At 33.9% G+C, this 22,625-nt stretch overlaps 1 protein-coding gene across 5 annotated transcripts; it reads left to right on the forward strand.

The window, feature by feature from the left end:
- Positions 1–1,106: 1,106 nt before the first annotated feature.
- Positions 1,107–22,079, forward strand: LOC114166830 (uncharacterized). 5 transcript variants are annotated; one of them, XM_028051689.2, is made up of 14 exons: positions 1,107–1,267; positions 2,043–2,133; positions 3,865–4,008; positions 10,169–13,218; positions 13,343–13,597; positions 13,768–14,448; positions 14,608–15,426; positions 15,589–16,275; positions 16,390–17,289; positions 17,454–18,158; positions 18,271–19,119; positions 19,231–19,935; positions 20,042–20,946; positions 21,608–22,079. In XM_028051689.2, the coding sequence occupies exons 4-14, from the start codon at positions 10,192–10,194 to the stop codon at positions 21,639–21,641; spliced, it is 9,567 nt and encodes a 3,188-aa protein (XP_027907490.2). In that variant the 5' UTR covers positions 1,107–1,267; positions 2,043–2,133; positions 3,865–4,008; positions 10,169–10,191; the 3' UTR covers positions 21,642–22,079. The 5 variants fall into 5 exon arrangements, with proteins under 5 accessions (XP_027907490.2, XP_027907491.2, XP_027907492.2 ...); XM_028051690.2 differs by having other exon boundaries at positions 2,043–2,126; XM_085668082.1 differs by lacking the exon at positions 1,107–1,267 and adding an exon at positions 1,302–1,423.
- The last annotated feature ends 546 nt before the right edge of the window (positions 22,080–22,625 follow it).

Raw genomic sequence — 22,625 nt, forward strand, 5'->3', positions numbered from 1 at the left:
ATTTCAATACGAATTGATTTTTGACCCGATTCAACTGGATTGAACCCGTGGTGAGCCGAGTTGGCTCACCAACCCGCGGATAAAAGGATCACACAAGTATTTTTTATTAAGTCGTACTTTACGTTTGGATCATGTTAGGTTATTTTTTTAGCCAACGCATAAATAATTTGTATTTTTTATATTTTGGTTTGTATTTGGATTGTATTAAAGTTTATTTAGATTTTAATTAGAATTATAATTTAGTTTTGACTGAAAAAAAATTATATATATATATTTTTAATTAAGTGAACTCATGAACCAACCCGTTTAACTCCTATTAACCTGTGATGGACCAGGTTCGAATTTTTCTATCTCGCTAAAAAATGAGTCAGGTTGGGTTGACTTACTAAATCATCAACTATGATGGGTCGAGTCGGGTCAAGCTGGATTACCTGATTTGACAACTCCGTGATTTTTTTTCTTACTCTGATTTGTTAGAATGAAATTAGTGATATTTCTTATTTTATAGTAAAATATTGGTTATGTGGTTAATAGTAGGGTAAAAAAGAGGATCGGGTCCTTTGTTTTGTAAAAGTGTATATCTCTCACTTATGTATTAAATAAAGGAAGATTATCGGATGATTCCCCTTCTTTATTTTTTAAATTGTTCGGTGGTTGAGTGTGAATTATTAATTAAAGTATTTTTTACTTATACACTACCTACTTGCGTCGAGTAACTATTCACAAAAAAAAACTCTATTATTCGTTTCGTTGATTTTATAATTCATTTTACTGATTTATGGTTTTATAATTATGATGACAGTTGTGACTGTCGTCTAAAGCTATTTTTAATGATCATTTTGTCCGAATGCGTATAAAGTCATCGTTAAAGCCATATTTTTCAGTAGTATGCAATACTCAAAGACGACCAAAGTCATATTTTGAAGTAGACAAAAAATAAATAATCGAAAAGATAATGTTTAGTAAGTCCAACATGTTTTATTATACGACAAACATCCATTTTACAGCTACATCACGGTCAGTATTTTAGTATTCCAATACATAAGCAAATGTATAAAAACAAAACAATGAGTTTAAAAGTAAAATTCTACGCATTTGGTGGGTGGTGCCAGCCTGTATTTTGTATACGTTGAAAGCATATTTCCTTTCAGAATCTCACAACTTCATTTTCAACGTGATCTCAATGCTTTTGAAGAAAACTAGGGTTCTTTGTCTGTGTTTTTCATAAAGAGTTTCTGGTTGTTGTAGTTGTCTTCATTGTTTTCAGGTAATCACTATAATCACTACTTGCTCCTTCTTATTCAAAGTTTACTTCTTCCATCGATGCAACAATGCATGTTTCATTTACACATAATCTAAATCCTTAGTATTTTAAACTCCGTTCCTCTCTGGTAGAACTTTGCTGCTACCAAAAATTTCACAGGTAACTATTCATCAAATCTTGAAAGTTCAAGAAAAAAAATCAGTTATTCTAATTTCATTACTGATGCTATTATATATGAACGAAACCAATTATATTATATATACTCGACTGTATTTCTAAATCGATCACTTTTATTTTAATAATGAGTGAAAATATGTGACTGGATTTTTGAAGAAGGATAAGTCAGTGTTTATTAAATTTTGCCACAGGTTCAGTGAAACATCTCCCATCTTTTAAAAACTGGGAATTTTAGTTTTTCATTTTTTTTTTCATAATATTTTGATTATTTTAGAAAGTACCGTTACATCTATAGTTGAGAGAAAAAAACATATTTCAATGAAATAACTTAGATCTTTATAAAGTACTCATAACAGAATTAATATTAATTATATAGTGAAAGTAGTTTAGAAAATTGTTTCTAGAGGTATAAATGAATGATTTGTTGGAAATAGTATAAGAAATTATAAATTAATAAATGAGTGTAATTTAATCTAATTTGTATAGATTAAGTACTTTTAAATGAGTAAGAAAAAAAAATCTTAAATCTCTAAAATTTTGTAATGAAAAGAATTAATGATTAAATGAAATAATTTTGATTGAATCATATTTTATATTGCAGGTTGGTCTTGTCTAGTGAAGTAATATCACCTTAATTGCAGTTATTTTTAAGAATGTGACGGTTGTGGATCCTTCTCCAATTAATGTAAATGGTAACACATTTTTCTTCGTCTATATCATGACATTCATTTAAGTACTTGTTGATCATTCGTAGGTAGTAAAATGACGTTATATTAAATTATTAATTTTGGTTCTTCATGATTTGAAACTTTAATCCTTGAATTATTTTTCTTTTGTGCAATCTTAGAGCATGAATATCGCATATTTGCTTATGCATTATTTTTTATTTTAATTTTGACAGATGTTTGCATGAATCCTACCATTAATCTAATATTAATTTAAAATATTTTCTCCATGAGCTTACGTAGTACCTACGTGAATTATTTCAAGAAATATTTCTTTTTATACAAAACAGTGATATTGAATAAAGAATTTCACGCCATGTGCTCTTGCGCTAAATTTTATTAATTAATAAACTTTGTTTTTCTTTAGTCAACTTTCATAAGCAACACAACGTGACCTAAATAAGTTGTTTATATTCAATATTTTATCTTTTAAATTCTGTCAATCATAACTATTTTAAGTAATATGGTTAAATGTCACTTTATGTTTAGTGACGAGATCTATTGAACAGTGTTTAGATCTATAGCTCATAAGAGGATCTACATAAATAGTTCAACCATTCAAATAAATTTTAATGTAAACGTAACGTGTTCATAAGAATGTGTTAGGTCTAAAGAGGGAGTTTCACTGACATAAGACATTGACACCACTCTTAATTCAAAATCTTAAGACAATGGATTTATGAGTCTTTATCCTTATATAGTGCTTCACTTTCTCATTTCTAACTAATGTGGGACTTAGACTCACTTGAAATCCTATTAGGATACTTATTGGAAAAAAAATATAAAATAGATCTTTAAATGTACTTTTTGGATTTTTACATCATACTAAGGTAGCATACACATAACTGGTGTTTTTTTTTTCTTTCGAGGAGGTTCGTTTGGGAGAGTATATATATCTGTGTGTGTGTGTGTGTGTGTGTGTGTGTGTGTGTGTGTGTGTGTGTGTGGGTGGGTGGGTGTGTGTGTGTGGGTGTGTGTGTGTGGGTGTGTGTGTGGGTGTGCGTGTGTGTGCGTGTGTGTGTGCGTGTGTGTGCGTGTGTGTGTGTGTGTGTGTGCGTGTGTGTGTGCGTGTGCGTGTGTGTGTGTGACTTGAATTTAACTTACATAAAGGATTGACACCACGTTTAACCAAAAACTTTGAGACATAGAGTTTATGAACCTTTTTTCTTAGCTGATGTTTAACTTTGTCATTTCTACTTAACTTTGACATTGAGACACTTTGATTATTCACAATAATCTCTCTCTTAAGTTTGAGTCCCTTTTATATGGTATATTTCCCCTCAAGTGTACCATGAACTTTATATAAACTAGAATTGTTGTGCTTGTGGTGTTGTTATGATGTGTTGTTATTGTTGTCACAACGGTTTAAGCAGTCACAAAGATGAACCATCAACTTTGATATCATTGATGATTTTTTTCTAAGGCGATTCATTAGGGACAAACTACATAAATTTGACTTGAGCCAAAGAGATACAAAACATTTATTATTTCATTAGAAAACGCAAAAGACCAGTCAACAATTACTTTGATAGAGGTGATACATATCTTATAATTACAAGAGCAACGAAGATTAATGAGAGAAGATCATGCGATTGACGCTACTTTACTTTATACTAGTGAGAATGCTCTCATGAGCAAGAGCAACAATAGTAACAAATATAACAACAATAGGTTTTTTCATCTTGTCCCTATTGCCAGGAAAATAATCATCAACGTAACAAGTGTTAGTGGAGGCCAAGTGCAAAATGTCACAAATGTGATCAATCAGGACATGGGGAAAATGTATGGAAATCCCAAGATTCTCAAGAAGATGTCAAGATCGTAGAGCATGAATAAGACAAGGTACTACTTCTTACAACATCATGTGTTACAACAAATAATTCTACAAAAGATTGGATTATACATATATAGTGGTTGTACAAACCACATGATTCATAATCGAACACTTTTCAAAGAGCTCAACAAATCAAAAATTTCAACTTGTTGGAAAGGTATAAGAACAATTTCAAGTAAAACTCACTCAAGTATCAAATTAATTTTTTATGTCTTATATGTTTCCTAGATTACTCAAAATTTTTTAAGTGTTTCTCAAATGTTAGAGAAAGGTTATAAGGTCTCCTTTGAAAACAAATTTTGTGTGATAAAAGATGTTAACAACCCTATAAGCATTCAAAGTTCACATGAAAGAAAAAATATTTGCTTTGGATTTGATGAAAGAGGAATTGGCTACAAATGAAGAAAATAAAATAATGTTCAAAATCAAAAGGAGATAAATATCTCTTGAAGAAGTTTGATGTCCTAGTGAAGAAAGTAGATTCAGGCTCACATTCTAACATTCATCAAAGGTCCAATGTCATTACTGTGGAATCGGTAATTGACAAAGGAGATGATGCAGATAGAAGAAGAAATACAATGAAGAATGTCAAATTGAATGAAGATGTGATCCCACATTTTAAATATGGAATACAATGAAAAATCGTACATGCACCATAGTTGTATGATTGAAATATTTAACATCCTGTGTCCCGAAATGATCTCTAGTGCATCATTTATATTAATGTAAAATGAGACATGAGAGGTTGGAGGCCAAATACTCTTACCTTTAACTCTAGCGTTATCAATCCTTTCTTTAATCTGTTTAATTTTCTCAGCAACTTTCCTAGAGGATCATCTTCTGCTTTTGCCATGTCATCATATTCACAGATAACAGGTTGACATATAACCTACTTTTTAGGATGAGAGTACTGCAATATAGATTTTGAAAGGTATGAATCATTTATTTATAAACTGTAAGATTACAATACTAAGAATTTGATGCCATAATACCTTTGGTGGGCCAAAGTATGGCATGATCAATGCTTTAGGCCAAACTATAAATGTGCCTAAGGCTCCCCCACGAATTGGATTTCTGAAGTTGGCACAAGCACTTGACCATGGGGATCTTGAACTTCATCAATCGTCACATGTGCGTATTGGGGCAGTAGAGGAACACCATGGATAGTCTCCCCACCTTCAAGTTGTCGTCCTATGGCCACTACGTGCAGGGGATATCTATCAACCATTAACTCATACCGACTTGTGTTGTTAGTATGATCTGCAACAGAGCATGGTCCTTTTGTGCTCACACGACGTTTTGTTGGAGCTTTAGTGGGTAACTCCATATTTTACTGCTGCTTGGACTGAAGCTTTTCTTCAAGTGCTCTTTGTATTTGTTATTGTTGTTGAAGTTATTCCATGAAGTGTTGGTCCATAACTACCATGCGTTGGTTGATTATTTCCTCCATTTGAAGTTTCATCTTCCTAAGGACCTCTTGACTCAATGAAAGTGGCACCAGTGCAGAAAGGGCCTTTGGCAGCGGTTGTTTTCAATATTCTGCACCGGTTCGGGAACCGAAGCATATTGGGGCGAGGCCAAAAGGTCATAGCTTTTTGCCTCGGTTAAGAACCGAAGCCATAGAGTCCCCTTCTGCCTCAGTTTTACGTTCCACCCGAGGCCATATGGGCTTTTTTCGATACCCTTTTGGCCTCGGTTTTGGATGCACCCGAGGCCATATGGGTTTCTTTTTTTTTAAAAAAAAAAACTCAGAGCCTCTTCCGCCTGTAGCCCCAGCGGCGCAGCCCCGGACATAACCAACCGTATCGAACTCAAATCGTACTTCTCCACCGCCGTGTTCGTCGTAAGCGCCACCACCAGCGGCGACACCAATATCGCCACCGTCACCCTGTGTTTCTGAATCGCCTCCAGCAGCGCCCTCATCTCAAACTTCTGGATCAGCAACGTCCTCTTCTTCCAGGTACATGTGCGGGTTCTCTCCCTCTATCTGTTGCGCCACGCTGGTTACCAAACTCTTGTGCGTCAGAATCACCCCCTTCGCCAGCCCCGTCGTCCCCGACGAAAACGGCAGCGCCACCGTGTCCTCCACTGATATCTCAACCTCCGGAACCTCGCTCTCGTCGCCCTCCGGGAAAGCCCAGCAATTCTCCGGTGGGTCGTCGACGGTTGCCACCTTGAAGAAGTGGTGTTGCGCTTGCTGGTTGTTAAGCTTGTGGACGTGGGTGGAGAGCGTGACGACGAGCTTGGCGTTGGAGACGTCCAGTTGCTTGGCGAGTTCGGCGACGGTGTAGGAGGGGTTGGCGGTGGTGGCGACGGCGCCGAGCATGGAGACCGCCATGAAGGTGAAGACGAACTCCGGGGAGTTGGGGAGGAGAGAGAGAGAGAGAGTTGCAGAGGCTGGCGCGGGGAGGAAGAAGAGGGTTCGCGATTTTCGAACCCTAAATAAACCCTATGGCTTCGGTTGTTAGAAGAACTGAAGCCATTGACCCCTTTTGGCACCGGTTCTCCTTGGACCGAGGCCTATACCCTGACTTCCAGCCACTTTTTGGCTTCGGGTCCTGATGGACCGAGGCCTAAACACCTCTTTGGCACCGGTTTTGAGCGAACCGCGGCCTATACCCCTCTTTGGCTTCGGGTATTTGGAGAACCGAGGCCTAAAACTTGGTTGTAATTGCAAAAATGCCACCGCGCCATTATATGCTTCGGTTCTTGGCCAACCAAGGCATATAAGGCGAGGTAAAATGGGAATTCTGCACTAGTGTGGTCACTCATTATCACAATCAAGTATGCATGCAAAGAACAACACAAAATTGTCTCAATCAAAATTTTAATAAATTTATGTATAAACATCAATGTACATGTTATAGTCAATTTTGAAAAATAATTTTTTCAAACTATCCGATCGGACAATTCGAGATTTAATACAAACGATTAAAAGTTTAATTATTTGTACTAAATCTCAAACGGGAACTAAGGTTCGCTTAGTGTTAAATTAAAATTATAATAAATCTTAATAAAATAAAATTATTTAAATATACACATCTAATAAATCTAAAATTAATCAAATATCTAATATAAACTAAAAATACAATTCAATAAATCACCTAATAAATCTTAAAATAAAATAACAATTAATCTAATAATTACTCAAACATAATCAATAATTAATCAATATTTCTTATCTAAATATTTATTTTAAGACTCACAAAAAAACAAATTTGATACTAAAAATATTCTACAAATTTAAATGAAACAAACATGTCAATAAAACCAAGAACAAAAAGTGGTAAGAAATACTTACCACAAAGTTCTTAAAATCCCTACAAAAATTTAGCCAAGATAAATAAATTTAGCCATACCAAACTTCAACAAAGATAAACCAAAAACTATTTAAAATTTGGTGCATATCCAAACCTTGAACGAAGTTGGAAGGTGAACTAAGCACTTTAAGCCTTGTCACCGCCACTGGAGGAGTCGTTGTTGTTGCGGAGGACTCGTCGCTCACAATGGAGAATAGAGGACTCACACACTGTTTGAAGGGGGTTCACAACACACTCCTTGCACGAAAAAAATAATGCCCAAGGCAACCAAGCAACATGCATTTATGTTAAATGAACCTAAACACCTGGAAGAGAAAGTGTGAAGAAACAATGTAGTGAAACTACCTTCGTGCTATAAGTGGGTAATTGATGTCCTTCGACAATGGCTGTTGGGAGCTCGACGTCCTTCGATAGCGGATGATGGGGGTGCTGACATCAAACCACAATTAGACGTCTATCTCGTGAAGGGCATACATCAAACTTGTTATTTTATTTACAAAAATGTCACCGATCATTTTTTACGTTAGCTTTTTCTTGTACCGACGTTGATTTGGAGACATTATAACCCTTTTTTGTGTTAGTGCCATGAAAGAAAGAGAAAAGTAAAAAGTACAACCAAAAGAATGAGAACTAAATTTGAAGATTTGAAATTCAAATAAATAGATTTTAAGGAAGGAAGAATAATGAAAATATTTACTTAATATCTTAATATCAGTTTTAGTTAAACTAGTTTTTAGGAAATCATTCAATTTTAGAAATATATTTCATATAAAAATAAAAATATATTTAGTTATTATTTAGAAAACTTTATAATTACCAAATTCACAAACCAAATAATACAAATGTCCTATCAATACACACATATCAAGAATAAAAACCATAAATGAGTCTGTATACAAAATGGTATTCAACAAATATAATATCCACTACTATAATGTTTACTGGTATAATGTTTTCTGAAAGACTCGTATTAAGCATGTCTCACTAGGGACTTCCATTTGATCCAAAAAAGTATTTAGATTTACAAGTAAATCTAAGAATAATAGATCAAGATAAGTTCGTTACAACTCAAACCACACATCTACATATATCATGTTTTGTAAGACTCTCTTTCAACTTCTTACACTACAAGAAAATCCCTCATTAAAAACCAATTTTAGTGCCAAAAATTTGTTAGTCACTATAGTGATCAATTTAGATACCAATTTACAAAATAAAAAATTATTGATAGCCAAAATTTTGATAGCTAAATTCTAGAAACCAATTATAATTTTTTATTCATAATGGTGACTATTTTAGTAATCAATAACTTTTTATTTTGTAAATTGATATATAAATTGATCACCAGTGACTAACAATCTTTTGTCATTAAAATTGATTATTATTTAATAGGTTTTTTAGTATTACCACTTGATATCTTATATGAGTTATCCGTAAAGTCAAGACATATTTGTTATAACATACCTGGCTTTACTTAAAACATAAACTTGAACTATAGTTCACATATCATCATCTTTTTGTAACTTCATGTTCAAATAATTCTTATAATTTTTTTCATATATTATAAATCATTTAAGTAAAACACAATTCAATCAAATATCAAAATTCAATATTTTGTTTACATTTACATTTAACATACACGTTCAATAAATTTTCGCTTATATCCATAAATAAATTGTATAATCTTATCGGTTAAAAACTTATTAAAATTTGCTACTATACTTTAATAATTAGAAATATATAAAATTTTTAAATAAAGAAGCATGTGTGACTTCTTTTTATAATTATTATAATCTATGACAATATATAAAAATGATTTAATTTTTTGTGTCCACATTTCGTAATTTCAATTTTTCTCTTATACATGTATTTTATAAAGTTGTCTATCTTCTCTCCTTTTCTTTTTTTCTATTCATCAACGGTCTCTATAAAACTGTCTATCTTCTTTCCTTTTTTCTCTATTTATCAACCGTTATTTTCTCATTTTTTTCTCCATTAATTTGAGTTTCTTTTTAATAAATATAAATTTATTTTGTCTATTAACTTAATAACATTACAATTCATATTAATATAATATTATACATATTTAAAAAAATGCTTACACACAAACACGATATGTTTATCACGTATGTATTTACGTTAGTTTTTATAATTTCAATTACCTCTTACGTTTGCGAATAAATCATATAATTTTATGGTTAAAAAATATTATACAAATTAGTTCAATTTTATTCTGTTCTTAATTTTCAATTCCCTTTTGTATTAATTCAGTTTTGAATACCACTACACAATATATTTTGGTTTAATTTATTAGATACACAATCTAAAACACAATTATTGAGTACTTAAACATAAAAGCATATATAAGCTTAAACTTATTTAAGCCTTACCTAATCATAAATCATGGAATATTTAGTGGTTTTGTTAAAAATAAGTGTTTTAAAATGTCTGATTAGGACAAAAATAAGTTATTGAGAAATAATGAGAGAACTTTCTTTATGTGTAAATAGGTAAGAACTTCATTTAACTTGTTAATTATTCATTAGTACTATCATTTTTATTTATCATTGGTTACTCAGATGGTTAAATCAATATTCTAAGATAAACATAATAGAAGAGTTGTAGAATTTATCCAGAGAAATACAAAGAGAATTCAATCTTTGTAGAGATGAGAATTTTAGAAAAGTTATTTCAATCTTTTTTCTTACACGATATTAGTTTTTGTATTATAAAACATGAAATTCCAGGCTCAAAGAACAACATAGCTCGTCACTCTTATCTACTTCAACTATATTAATTCTCTCTTAATTAATATTACTATATATGTGATCTACACGTATGCATGCAGAAAAGATGTAGTTTAGATGCAGCATGGCTTCTCCAGTCGGGTGTTGTCAATTCCTGACATCGTCAACTCGTGCAAAGGTGTGGCTGAAGAAGCAATTCATTCAACTGTACTTGTACGAGACAAGAGTTGCTGAACTAAAAGATGTTGTGGAGAAGCTCGAGAAGAAGAAAGATTCTATTCAACATACAGTTGACGAGGAAGAACGTCGACATGGAAGAAGAATTCACGTTGAAGTTAAAGAATGGATGGACAGAGTGAATAAACTCATTCTCGCATATAAGGATTTCGATAATGACGAAATATACCATAAATGTGCAGTGTTTGACTTTTTCGACAGTGGTTACCTTCCGAAGCCAGGAATAAGGTATCGTCGAAGTAGAAAAGCATATGATATCACAGAGCAGGCAAATGAGTTATTGCAAAATGCAAAGTTTGACATTTTCTTTAATTGGTCTGGCCCACCCTCTACGGCTGCCTTTTTTTCCAACCTTGGTTATGAAAGCTATTCATCAAGAAATGACACTGTGAAAAACGTTATTGAGGAATTCCAAAAGCCGGGTGTTAGAATGATTGGTCTTTATGGTTTAAGTGGCGTTGGCAAGACCTCTTTAGTCAAAGAAGTTGTAAAGAAAGCCTTAAAAGATAAGATGTTCGAAGTGGTGACCATGGCAAGTGTGACAAAAAACCCTGACATAAGAAAAATCCAAGGACAAATTGCTGATATGCTGGGGGTTGTATTGGAGGAGGAAAGTGACATTGCAAGAGCTGCTAGGATACACCAGATATTGAATGATGAGAATAAGAGCACGCTCATAATCCTAGATGATCTTTGGGAAGAAGTTAACTTTAACTTGCTGGGGATTCCACATGAATTAGAGAAAGATGATGATGTAACCATTGACAGAAGAAAATCACTAGATGTTGATATCTTGAAGAATGTCAATGATAGAAAATCCTCTGACCTTGATGGTTCGGCAAGTTTCCGTAAAGGAATGCTACACGGTGTTGGTGGTTTGAAGAATATCAATGAAGGAAAATCACATGTTGATGCTTTTGATGTGGTGAAAACAAAAAAAAATGTTACTCAGTACAAGGGGTGCAAAATTTTGATGATTTCTGAAATCAAACCAGTGTTATTAAGTCAAATGGAAGGGAAAGAAGAGAGTATTTTCCCCGTGGAAGCCCTAAAAGAGAACGAAGCAGAGATGTTGTTCAAGAAAAAGGCTGGAATATGTGGCAATAATTATGAATATGACAAATTAGCAGCTCAAATTGCCAGCAAGTGTAAAGGGTTGCCAATGACAATAGTTACCACTGCAAGGGCATTGAAAAATAAAAGCCTTTCCGTATGGGAAGAAACTAATCGAAAACTTGAATCACAAAATTTAGCTAGAGCACCTGAATTTTCTACCAAGTTGAGTTATGAGCTTTTAGAAGATGAGGAACTCAAGTACACTTTTTTGCTTTGTGCTCGCATGGGTCATGATGGATTGGTTATGGACTTGGTGAAATATTGTATTGGTTTTGGTTTTCTTCAAGGAATCAACACTGCAAGGCAAACCAGAGACAAAGTATACATGTTGGTTGCAAAGCTAAAAGAGTCAGGTTTGTTGTCTGACAGTTATTCAAGTGATCATTTCACCATGCCAGATACTATTCGCACTGCAGCTTTGTCAATAGCATATAAAGAAAATCATTTATTTACAATGACAAAGAGAAAATTAGATGAATGGCCCAATAATCTTGAAATGTATGTTGCTATTTCCTTACATCATTGTGACTTCATTGAAGAGTTTCCTGGGAGAATAAACTATCCAAGACTTAGAGTCCTTCAAATTGTCAATAATATTCCACGCCCGAAAATACCTGAAAAATTCTTCGAAACAATGAAAGAACTCAGAGTCTTGATATTGACTGGTATTCATCTCCCCCTCGTTGGTTCTTCAATTTCATCCTTGCATAAACTTAGAATGCTTTGTTTGGAGCAATGTTGCATGCTAGATAAGGAATTATACATCATAGGAGAGCTGAAAAGGTTAAGAATTCTAAGTTTTTCAGGATCTGATATTGAAAGTTTGCCAGCTGAGTTGAATGAGTTAAAAATGCTACAAATTTTTGACATAAGTAATTGCTCTAAACTTAAAAAAATTCCAAATGGTGTCATATCAAGCTTGGTAAGTCTGGAGGAGTTGTATATGAGAAATACCTTGATTCAATGGGAGGATGAAGAGCAAACACGCCAAAGTAAAATAACTCTACTTTCTGATTTGAAACATTTGAATCAATTAACAACTCTAGACATACAAATCCCAAATGTTTCCTATTTGCCAAAGAATTTGTTTTTTGACAAGTTATTTAGTTACAAGATTGTTATTGGAAATTTGAGTTCAGTTTTAGAGACTGATTTCAAGATGCCAGAGAAATATGAAACATTGAAATTTTTGGCAATACAATTGAAAAATGGATCTGACATTCATTCTCTAAAAGGGATCAAAATGTTGTTTGAAGAAGTTGAAAATCTGTTCCTAGAACTTAATAGTGTCCATGAAGCCCAAAATATTGTCCACGACCTTTTTTATAGATTGAATTTAAATGGATTTCCATATCTTAAGCATTTATGGATGGTAAATAATTCTACCATTCAATCTCTTATCTATCCAAAGGACAGGCAGCTCTCTGAGATAGCTTTCCCAAAATTGAAGTCATTATATCTCTATAATCTCAAGATAGATAAAATATGCTCTTGTGAACTTTCAAAACCCTCATTTGGTAAATTGAAAGTCATCAAGATCAATCTTTGTGGAGAATTGAAGAATGTATTCTCAATTTCCGTGGTTGGACTTCTAAAAGTTCTTGAAACAATTGAAGTTTCTGAATGTAACTCTTTGAAGGAAATCATCGATGTGGAACCACAAAGCGACCCTGAAAAAACCGAGCTTCATATGCTTCCTGAATTACGCTATTTGAAGCTACAATCTTTGTCTGAGTTTATTGGGTTTGATGCCATTCCTCACATAGAAGGAAACGAAAGAAAACTCTTCCACGAAAAGGTTCGCTTAAAGTTATCCTCTAAATTTCTTTATATTTTAGAACTAAAACTTATTTTTTCACGTGTTTAGAAAATCATGATCAACTCAGTCTCTTTAGACACTAATCACGTGTGTCTCTTTGCAGGTTGCAGTTTCAAAATTAGAGAGACTGGAGTTGTCCTCAATCCAGATTGACACAATATGGAGTGTCGACCCATCTTCAAAAAGATTATCTTTTGAAAGTTTAACACATTTGGATGTGAATGGTTGTTGGAAATTAAAATATTTGATGTCATTTACAATGGCCAAGAGTCTGGTGAATCTTCAAAGCCTTTATGTAAGTGACTGTGTGAAGATGGGAAGCATCTTCCTTGAACAAGTGATAGAGAAGGATATTACGGTAAGAAGCTTGGTCTAATTAGAATTCGTGTTAAGATTTAAAAGTACAAATAGTACGATAACTAATGTTATTTGTTTGTAGACACATAAATGTTATATTTTTATCTGTTTATTGATTTGGTTTCTCTATTTTAACATATAACTCGATTTGGCGATTGTGTACCAAAACAGGGTAGCATCTTTCCAAAATTGAAGAATATGAAACTTCGCAACATGAAGAGTTTGAGTAAGATATGGTATCCGAAACTCCCTTCAGGCTCCTTTAACAAACTAGACACTCTAATCATTGAGGAATGTCACAGACTTGAAAATGCATTGGATGGAATATTTGGGAGTCTATGCAACTTGAGAATTACAAATTGCAGGTCCATGCAAGCAATATTTAATATACTTGACCAAGTTGGGGATGTAGTTAATAACTTGCAAGATGTTCATTTAGAAACACTCCCTAAATTGAAGTTTGTATGGAAAATGAATTATAAAGATGGAGTTGGGATTCCTAAGTTTAACAATCTGAAAAAGATATGGGCTCAAGATTGTGACAACTTGAAATATATATTTCCATTTTTTGTAGCCAAAAGTCTTCATAATCTTGAATTTCTTGTGGTTTGTGATTGTTATGGGTTGAGTGAAATTGTTGCCGAAAGGGAAGTTACCAACACGGATGAAGTCAACTTTAACTTTCCCAAACTAAGCATCGTCAAATTTTCAGAACTGCCAAAACTTACGAGTTTTTGTCCAACGGCTTATACATTATCATGTCCATTGAAAGAGCTGTCTATTGAACTTTGTTACAATCTAGAACCATTCAACAACAAAACCGATCATGTACATGAATGCTTTCCTCAAAAGGTACTAGTACTAAGCCCCTCAACTCTTCAACAACACTTTCTAATTCATGCAAAATTAAATAGAAATCAAAATGAAAACATTTTCTTCCACTTTTATTTAAATCTATGTACATTTATATAAATATACTCATCCTTTTCTTTACATGTTTGTCAATTATAGGTAATCAATAACTTGAAGTCCATGCAAATTGAGTTTTGGCATGCAAAGTCACCAAGCAGTTATATAGGTAAAGTGAACCATCGAAGGGATAACTTAGAAGAGCTTTCCTTATCAAGAATAATGGATACTGAGATTTTATATTCTTTCCTACATAGAATTCCTAATTTGAAAAGCCTTTCACTGAATAATTGTTTCTTTGAAAAGATAGTGCCTCCAAAGGAAGATACTGAATTTGAGAACTTGGGAGTAGTTCCAAATCTGAAAAGATTGATGTTGATAGACTTGCCGAATCTCATAGAGATAGGCTTTGAACCAGACATCATTCTTGAAAGATTAGAGTTCTTAATTTTGAATAATTGTCCTCGTATGATTACTGTAGCACCTTCCTATGTATCTTTTACTCGTTTGACCAATCTTGAAGTGGTCAGTTGTGATGGATTGCAAAGTCTAATGTCAGCATCTACTGCAAAAGGTTTGGTTCAGCTCAACACCATGAAGATAGAGAAATGTGAATCCCTGGTGGAAATAGTAAGAAAAGATGGAGAAAAATCTGACAGAGTTGTTTTTCAACAATTGAAAGCCCTAGAGCTTGTTTCACTGAAGAAACTCAAGAGTTTTTGTGTCTCTGATTGTGGCTTTGAATTCCCATCATTGGAAAAATTGGTAGTGAGTGCATGTTATAATATGGACAAATTTTCTGAAACAGTCCCCAGCTCACCGATTTTACAGAATGTAGATGTTGTACATGGAAAAGAGAACAAACGATTATGCTGGGAAGGAGATATAAATGCTACAATAAAAGAAATATTTCGGGAAATGGTATGTAATTATGTATGATTTTCTTGGTTAAATTTTTCTTTTCTGATTTGTTATTTGTAAAAGTTAACTTAAAACAATGAAATTGCTTTACGTAAATAGAAAAGTAATTGTCTGAGTGGATTATGTCATTATACGATGAACTTACACAATATATATTCACAGAAATTTTTTGAGGGCTTAGAGGAGATGAGCCTCTCCCAACACCAAGAGCTACAAGGAAGCTGGCAACATGGAGTTGGTCTGCAAGAGCAAAATAGCTGGTTTTATAGTTTGAAAATTTTGAAGATTGAGAACTGTGAAATTCAACCATGTGCAATTCCATCCAATATTCTTCCCTGTTTGAGGAGCTTAAAAGAACTACATGTACAGGCCTGTAACAATGTAGAGGTAATTTTTGAGATGAATGTTGAAGAGGGAACTGGAACAACATTCAACTTAGAGATATTGACTTTACAAAAGCTACCAAAGCTTAAGGATGTGTGGGAAAGAAATGGTAAAGGAACCGAGAGTTTTCAAAATCTAAAGCTAGTCAATGTCAGTGAATGTAAAAACCTGCAAAGTGTGTTTCCTTTGACCTTGGCAAAAAATCTTAAAAAACTTGCCGAACTTCAAATAACACGTTGTCATGTATTGCAAGACATTGTTAGAAAGGAAGAGGACACAACAACGGTGTTTGCGTTCCCCTGCTTAACTACATTGCATCTAGGTGATCTGCCAGAGCTCATTTACTTTTACCCACAATCTTTTACTTTGGAATGCTCCACGTTAAATAGCTTATTCGTGTGGAATTGCCAAGAGTTGGAGCTATTTGGAAGTGCTTATAGACAATTAATTTTCCTTGATCTAAAGGTAATTAAGTAACATGAAATGTGCATTTTTCGTTTGTCTCTTTCTATGTATATATTTTATGTTTCACCTTTTAATACCAAGTCCTTGCTTTTCTGTTTGATATTCTTTCACTAGAATATTTTCAACCTTGAGGAACTATTACTTGACTGGGAACACACAATGGTGTTAACTAAGTTGGGAAAATCTATGGACAACCTCAACTATTTAAATCATATTCAGTTGTTCTTTGATGCTGATGAGAATGAAAGACCTTATTTTCCCATTCAAATACTCCAGAAGATGCCCAATTTAACAGATATGGGTATATACTATTGCAGTTGCCTCGAGGTATTCCAAACTAAAATCTCGGAAATTGCTGAAAAAAAGGTGCTTACAAACTTAGAAACATTGACACTGGATAATGTGTCAAAACTCCAATCTATTGGGTCGAAGGACTCACCATGGTTAAACGTGATTTGTGACAGTAAAAAGCTCCAGCACTTATATATTATCAATTGTCCTGATTTGAAAACTTTGGTGCATTCTACTCCTTCAGTGTCTTTCACGTATGTGAAAGAAATGTACATACACAGATGTCAGGAATTGAAATATTTGTTCACATTATCATCGTTGAAAAAGTTAGAGAACCTTGAGCATATAGAAGTCAGTGACTGTGAATCAATGGAAGTAATAGTCTTTAAAGAACGGGATGACATTTCAGAAGAGATCAAATTACAGCAGCTAAAGAGAAAGAGGGATGACAAATCAGAAGAGATCAAATTACAGCAGCTAAAGAGCATAAATCTCATTCGTTTATCAAGCTTGAAATGCTTTTATTCAGACAATGACACTTTGCGGTTACCCTCCTTGATGCTAGTGGACATATGGATATGCCCCAAGATGAAGTTTTTCTCTGGAGGAGTGATACACCTGAATTCTTCTTTCAAAGGAACCCTAGCTTCAAACGTCTCAAGTGATGACTTGGTCTTCTGTCGTGATCTTAACTCTTCGGTAGAGAAGGATTTCCTACAACTGGTAACCACTTTCAATTCTGAATCAATTAATTATGACTCTAAATTTGAGTGAATTTGAAGAATCTAAATCAAGAACCATTATAGATTTATACCGTTTTTTATAGGCAAACTAAGCCGAACAGGCAATGGATATATCTAATGATAAGTGTATTATAATATTTACAGGAGTTTTTTGAAGCCGTGGACAAGGAGTGCTTTTCTGATAATTTTGAGCTACAAGCAGACCCGCTTTGTAAAAATGGTTTGCGAAACAAATGGTTGGTCAATTTGGAAACTTTGAAGTTGCAGAACTGTATGCTATCATATGCAATTCCATCTTCTATTCTTTCTGCTTTAAAGAATTTGAAAGAGTTAGAAGTACGAGATAGCAAGCAAGTAAAGGCAATTTTTTATATAAATGACGACACTGACATTAAAGAAACAGAACTCCAATTGAAGATATTGACTTTAGATGGGCTATCAGAGTTGACGCATGTGTGGAAAAATGACACAAACAAAATTCTCATCTTTCGAAATCTACAAGAGGTTGTTGTTAGTGATTGTGCAAAGCTGCAAACTTTATTTCCTGCTTCCTTGTCAAAAAGTCTCAAAGATCTTAAGAAGCTTAAAATAGATTCCTGTAAAAATTTGCAAGACTTGGTTGAACAGGAAGAAACAACATTAGTAACTGAAAAGTTTGTGTTCCCTTGTCTAGAGGATTTGGAACTCAAAGACTTGCCCCAGGTTACTTGTCCTAAAACATTCACTCTAGAATTCCCATCCGTAAAATTCTTATCTGTGAGGAATTGTGATGAGCTAAGGTTATTTCAAAGTGTATATGATCCCATGGGTGAGGGTACTTCAAGCTCTCCTCTTATCTCAGATCCAAAGGTATGTGAAGCATTATGGAGTCTGCACTGCACTTCCAACTTTTTTCTCCTTTCACCTTTTATCTAATTTCACACACCTTTTTATCTGATTTGTTTTTGTCTCTAATTGTTAGGTCATGTCCAACCTGAAGAAACTGACTCTTGATTGGAAACAAATTTTGGCATTAAGCTTATGGTTTAAGTCACAACAAACTACAGAAGGCCTCACAAATTTAGACAGAATTTCCTTGTGTTTCTTTCGAACCAAGGAGAATGAAATGCCCATGTTGCCCGTTGAAATACTCAAGGCTCCAAATTTAACAGAAATGGATATAATCAATTGTGAAAGTCTCGAGAATTTTCTTGCTCAAAAGCCTATGATTGGAGACGAGGAGATGCTGGGACAATTAAGAATATTAAGGCTATACAATGTGGCTACTACACAATTATTCGAGTTAGAGTACTCCTCAACCTTAAACATAATGTGTGGGAGGCTGCACGAATTAACTGTTGTCCAATGTCTTCATTTGACAACATTAGGAGTACTTTCTACTTCTATGGTGTCTTTCTCTTGTTTGAAAGAAGTGAGTATACACAAATGTCCAAACTTGAAGTATTTATTTACAACTTCAGCTGCCAAAAAGTTAGCAAACCTTGAGCAGATTTGGGTGATCAAATGTGAATCACTAACAGAAATAGTGGCTAAAGAGGGAGATGCAACTTCTGAAGCCATTAAATTTGAGAGACTCCACACCATTCATCTACAGTCTTTAACAAGTTTAGAATGCTTTTATTCTGGGAGTGACACTCTACAATTACCATCTTTGAAAATTGTGGCAATATGGAACTGCCCCAACATGGAGATTTTCTCCCACGGAATTGAATCTCTTATGGAAATTACGTTATCAATGGACCAGGAAGCGGGCTATTTACCCCCTCCACAAGATCTTAACACCAGAATAAAAGGGATCTCACAACGAAAGGTAAAAATTTCAAGGATGTGTTTAGAAATATATTTATAATTAATTTGGCCTTATCATACTGAATGTTTATTTACAAGTAATTTAGAAGATAACCTATTGGTATATTTATAGGAGTTTTTTGAAGCAGTTGACAAGGAGTGTTTTTCTGATAATCTTGAGCTACAAGAAAATCCGCATTGTAATTTTGGCCTGCAAAACCAATGGTTGGGAGATTTGGTTACTTTGAAGCTAAAGAACTGTACTCTGTCATGTGCAATTCCATCTGCTATTCTTGCTCTTCTAAAGAACTTAAAAGAGTTGGAAGTACGCGATAGCCCGACAGTAGAGGTACTTTTTTGTATGAATGACACTGAGATTTTGGAAACAGCATCCCAGTTGAGGTTTTTGACCTTAAAAAGGCTATCGAAGCTTACACATGTTTGGGAAAAGAAGAAAAATGGAGTTCTCATCTTTCCAAATCTGCAACAGGTCGTTGTTAGAAAATGTGAAAAATTGGAAACACTATTTCCTGCTTCCTTGGCAAAAAATCTTAATAGGCTCAAAGCAATTAAAATAGAAGATTGTGCTAAGTTACAAGAAATTGTTGAAAAAGAAGAAGCCACAGAAGCAAAGTTCGTGCTCCCTTGTTTACAGAAGTTGGATCTTTTCTGCTTACCACAACTCACTTGCTTTTACCCTCAAACATTCACTTTGGAATGCTCAGCCTTAAATGAATTATCTATATTGAAGTGTGACAAATTGGAGTTATTTCAAAGTGCACCTTCCATGGGTGAGGTTACTTCAGTCAACAGACAACCTCTTATCTCAAGTCTAGAGGTAAGTGTGCATAAAAGAATATGCACTCTTAACTTTTCCCCCCTTGTTTTTTATCTATTATTATAGTTCTTAATTTCTGTTGGATTTGTTTTTGTTTAATGGTTAGGTAATTTCCAACCTGAAAATTTTGAAACTTGATTGGAAACAAATTATGGCATTAAGATCAAGGCTCAAGTCTGAAAAGTTTACTGGCATCTTCAAATGTGTAAATAAAATGAAGCTAGTCTTGGACGGTGGTGAGAGTGAGATGCATGTAGTGCTCAATGAAATACTCCATACAACACCTAACCTAATAGAAATGATTATGGGTATATACAATTGCAATAGCCCGGAGATTTTCCTTGCTCAAAACCCTAAAATTGCTGAGGATGGGATGCTCTTACATTTAAGAATATTGGCACTATCCTATGTATCTACCATCAGGTCCATCCAGTCACAGAACTCATCATGGTTAAACACAATCTGCGAGAAGGTTCACGATCTAAATGTCTTCCAATGTCGTCATCTTGAAACAATTGGAGTGCATTCTACTTCTACATTGTCTTTCTCTCTTTTGAAAAAGGTTGATGTACTCCGATGTCGCCGATTGCAGTATTTATTTACATCTTCAGTCGCCAAAAAGTTGGTGAACCTCAAAGAGATCATTGTCCAAGAATGCAAATCACTTAAAGAAATAATAGCCAAAGAAGGAGATGAAGAAGGAAAAGGTGAAGATAATTCTGAAAATGAGATCATATTCGTGAAGCTTGAGAAGTTGAGTCTCGGATCATTAGGCAAATTAGAAAGCTTTTACACGGGGAGTTGCACTTTGAATTTCCCATCCTTGAGAAAAGTGGAGGTCAACAAATGCTTCAACTCCAAAATTTTTCGTCATCGTGATAAAGTGCCTCCAAAATTTACGGTGATAATAGATAGAATCGGTTGTAGAAGTGATAAAAAACCTCTGATCATGCAACAAGTTGAGGAGGAGGTATCCCGAGTTAGCTTGGTGACAACAAATTCCCTTGACTTGTAAGTACATTGAATCACTATTTATTCCTCTTTGAAATGGAATTGGCATATGCTGCTCAACTGCTATTGACTTAGTATGAAGACATTCATCATATCTAATTAACTTTTCTTTGTTTCTGCATTTTACATAAATGGAGAAATATGAAATGTTAAATCAAAATATATTTTTCTCCCATCTGTGTTGGTCATCTCTAATCAACTCATTTGTGAATAATTTGCTTCAAGAAATTGTGTCAACCGAAAGAAATTTATTATCATTGCGTTTGCTTCTGGTACCCTTCAAAACTCGTTTTCTTCTTTTTATTAAGCAGACCATCAGAGAATACATGAAATTTCAGTGAGTATATTTTGCTTTTTGTATTTGTAATTTTCCATATTTATAATACAAATTTATTCTAAAAGATTGAAAGGAAAGGAAAGTTCAGACATAAAAAGTTGATAAAGCATGGACACTGGTCAGAACTAGAATTTAAACACTATTTTAAACTGTGAAAATTTTGATAGTCAATTTTTCTCATGCCTTGCAAAATCCAGTTTAAAAGGTTGTAAATCTATTCTCAAATCTGGGATTTTAGTTGTTCACTCATGAACAAATTCGACTTATTTTCCTACGAGTTTTAAACTGTTCCACTCTTTAATCGTAGTTCTTTCAAAAAAAAAGTTGCAGGGAATCAGGGACTCAAAGAAGGAAATGACAGCGACATGACTACAACTATCAACAAATAGAGGGCTTTTTCTTTGTGTTGATGTGCAGTGTTCATGAATAAAGTTTCCCCATATACCTACAGGAAACATGAATGGTTCTCAAGATATTGTCAATAAGTGTTCCTATATTCATAAGGAGCAAATGTGTGTTGCTTTTAAATTATAGGAAAGATAGTGTGTTGCTTAAGGAGATTTGAATTGTTTTAAATTATAAGTTGTTGAATGTTTTTCTGTTGATAAATTTGACATGAGTTTAGTTTTTGAGAAAGATGCTCCGTGGATAAGTTGAAAACTGAGCATTGCATCTCTGGACATGTCGTGTGTTGTTTCTCTGCTATAAGGTGTTTCATGAACAATACTGAAATGTACTTGTTTGCATGTCCTATGGTTCTTAAGTTGTAAAATCAGTGTTTTTTTTTTTCAATAAAGTTGTCCCGTTGTACAGGAAGGTGTATGGTTTTAAATTATAGAAATATTTCTTCATGTATAAAGTTTATTACCCATAGACATAATAGAAATATTGCTTGATGAGAATGTGTGGCAAGGGCAGGGAGGTTTTAGTAATTAGCAAGGGTGGCATAGAGAAAGTGGTGGTGATGATGAAGTTGAAGATTGTTCATATAAGAAAATGAAGATGAAGGTGAAGGTGAAAATGGAGATGAGTTTAAATAGAATGTTTTATATAGGAAGGAATGTCATTTAGCCAAAGCCACAATTATAATTTTCCATCTTCATGACAAAGTATGAAAATAATTGGAGTTTCAAAGAAGAGGAAAAAAACAGCAAAAGAGAACTCAGGATGTGCATTTGTTTCAACTACATATTTGAGATGAACAGGTGATTGACCCATTAATCAAATGCTTATGACGTCACAGTTCTCAAAGTAACTTATTTTGTCAGAACCGAAGTGGGTACAATTCTACCATTAGGTCGCTGGTACACTTTGTTCTCACTACCAATATTAGTTAATTTAC

This window comes from Vigna unguiculata, chromosome 10 (genome assembly GCF_037176805.1).
Source record: "Vigna unguiculata cultivar grain cowpea cultivar isolate G323 ecotype 2 chromosome 10, ASM3717680v1, whole genome shotgun sequence".
Lineage (NCBI taxonomy): Eukaryota > Viridiplantae > Streptophyta > Magnoliopsida > Fabales > Fabaceae > Vigna > Vigna unguiculata.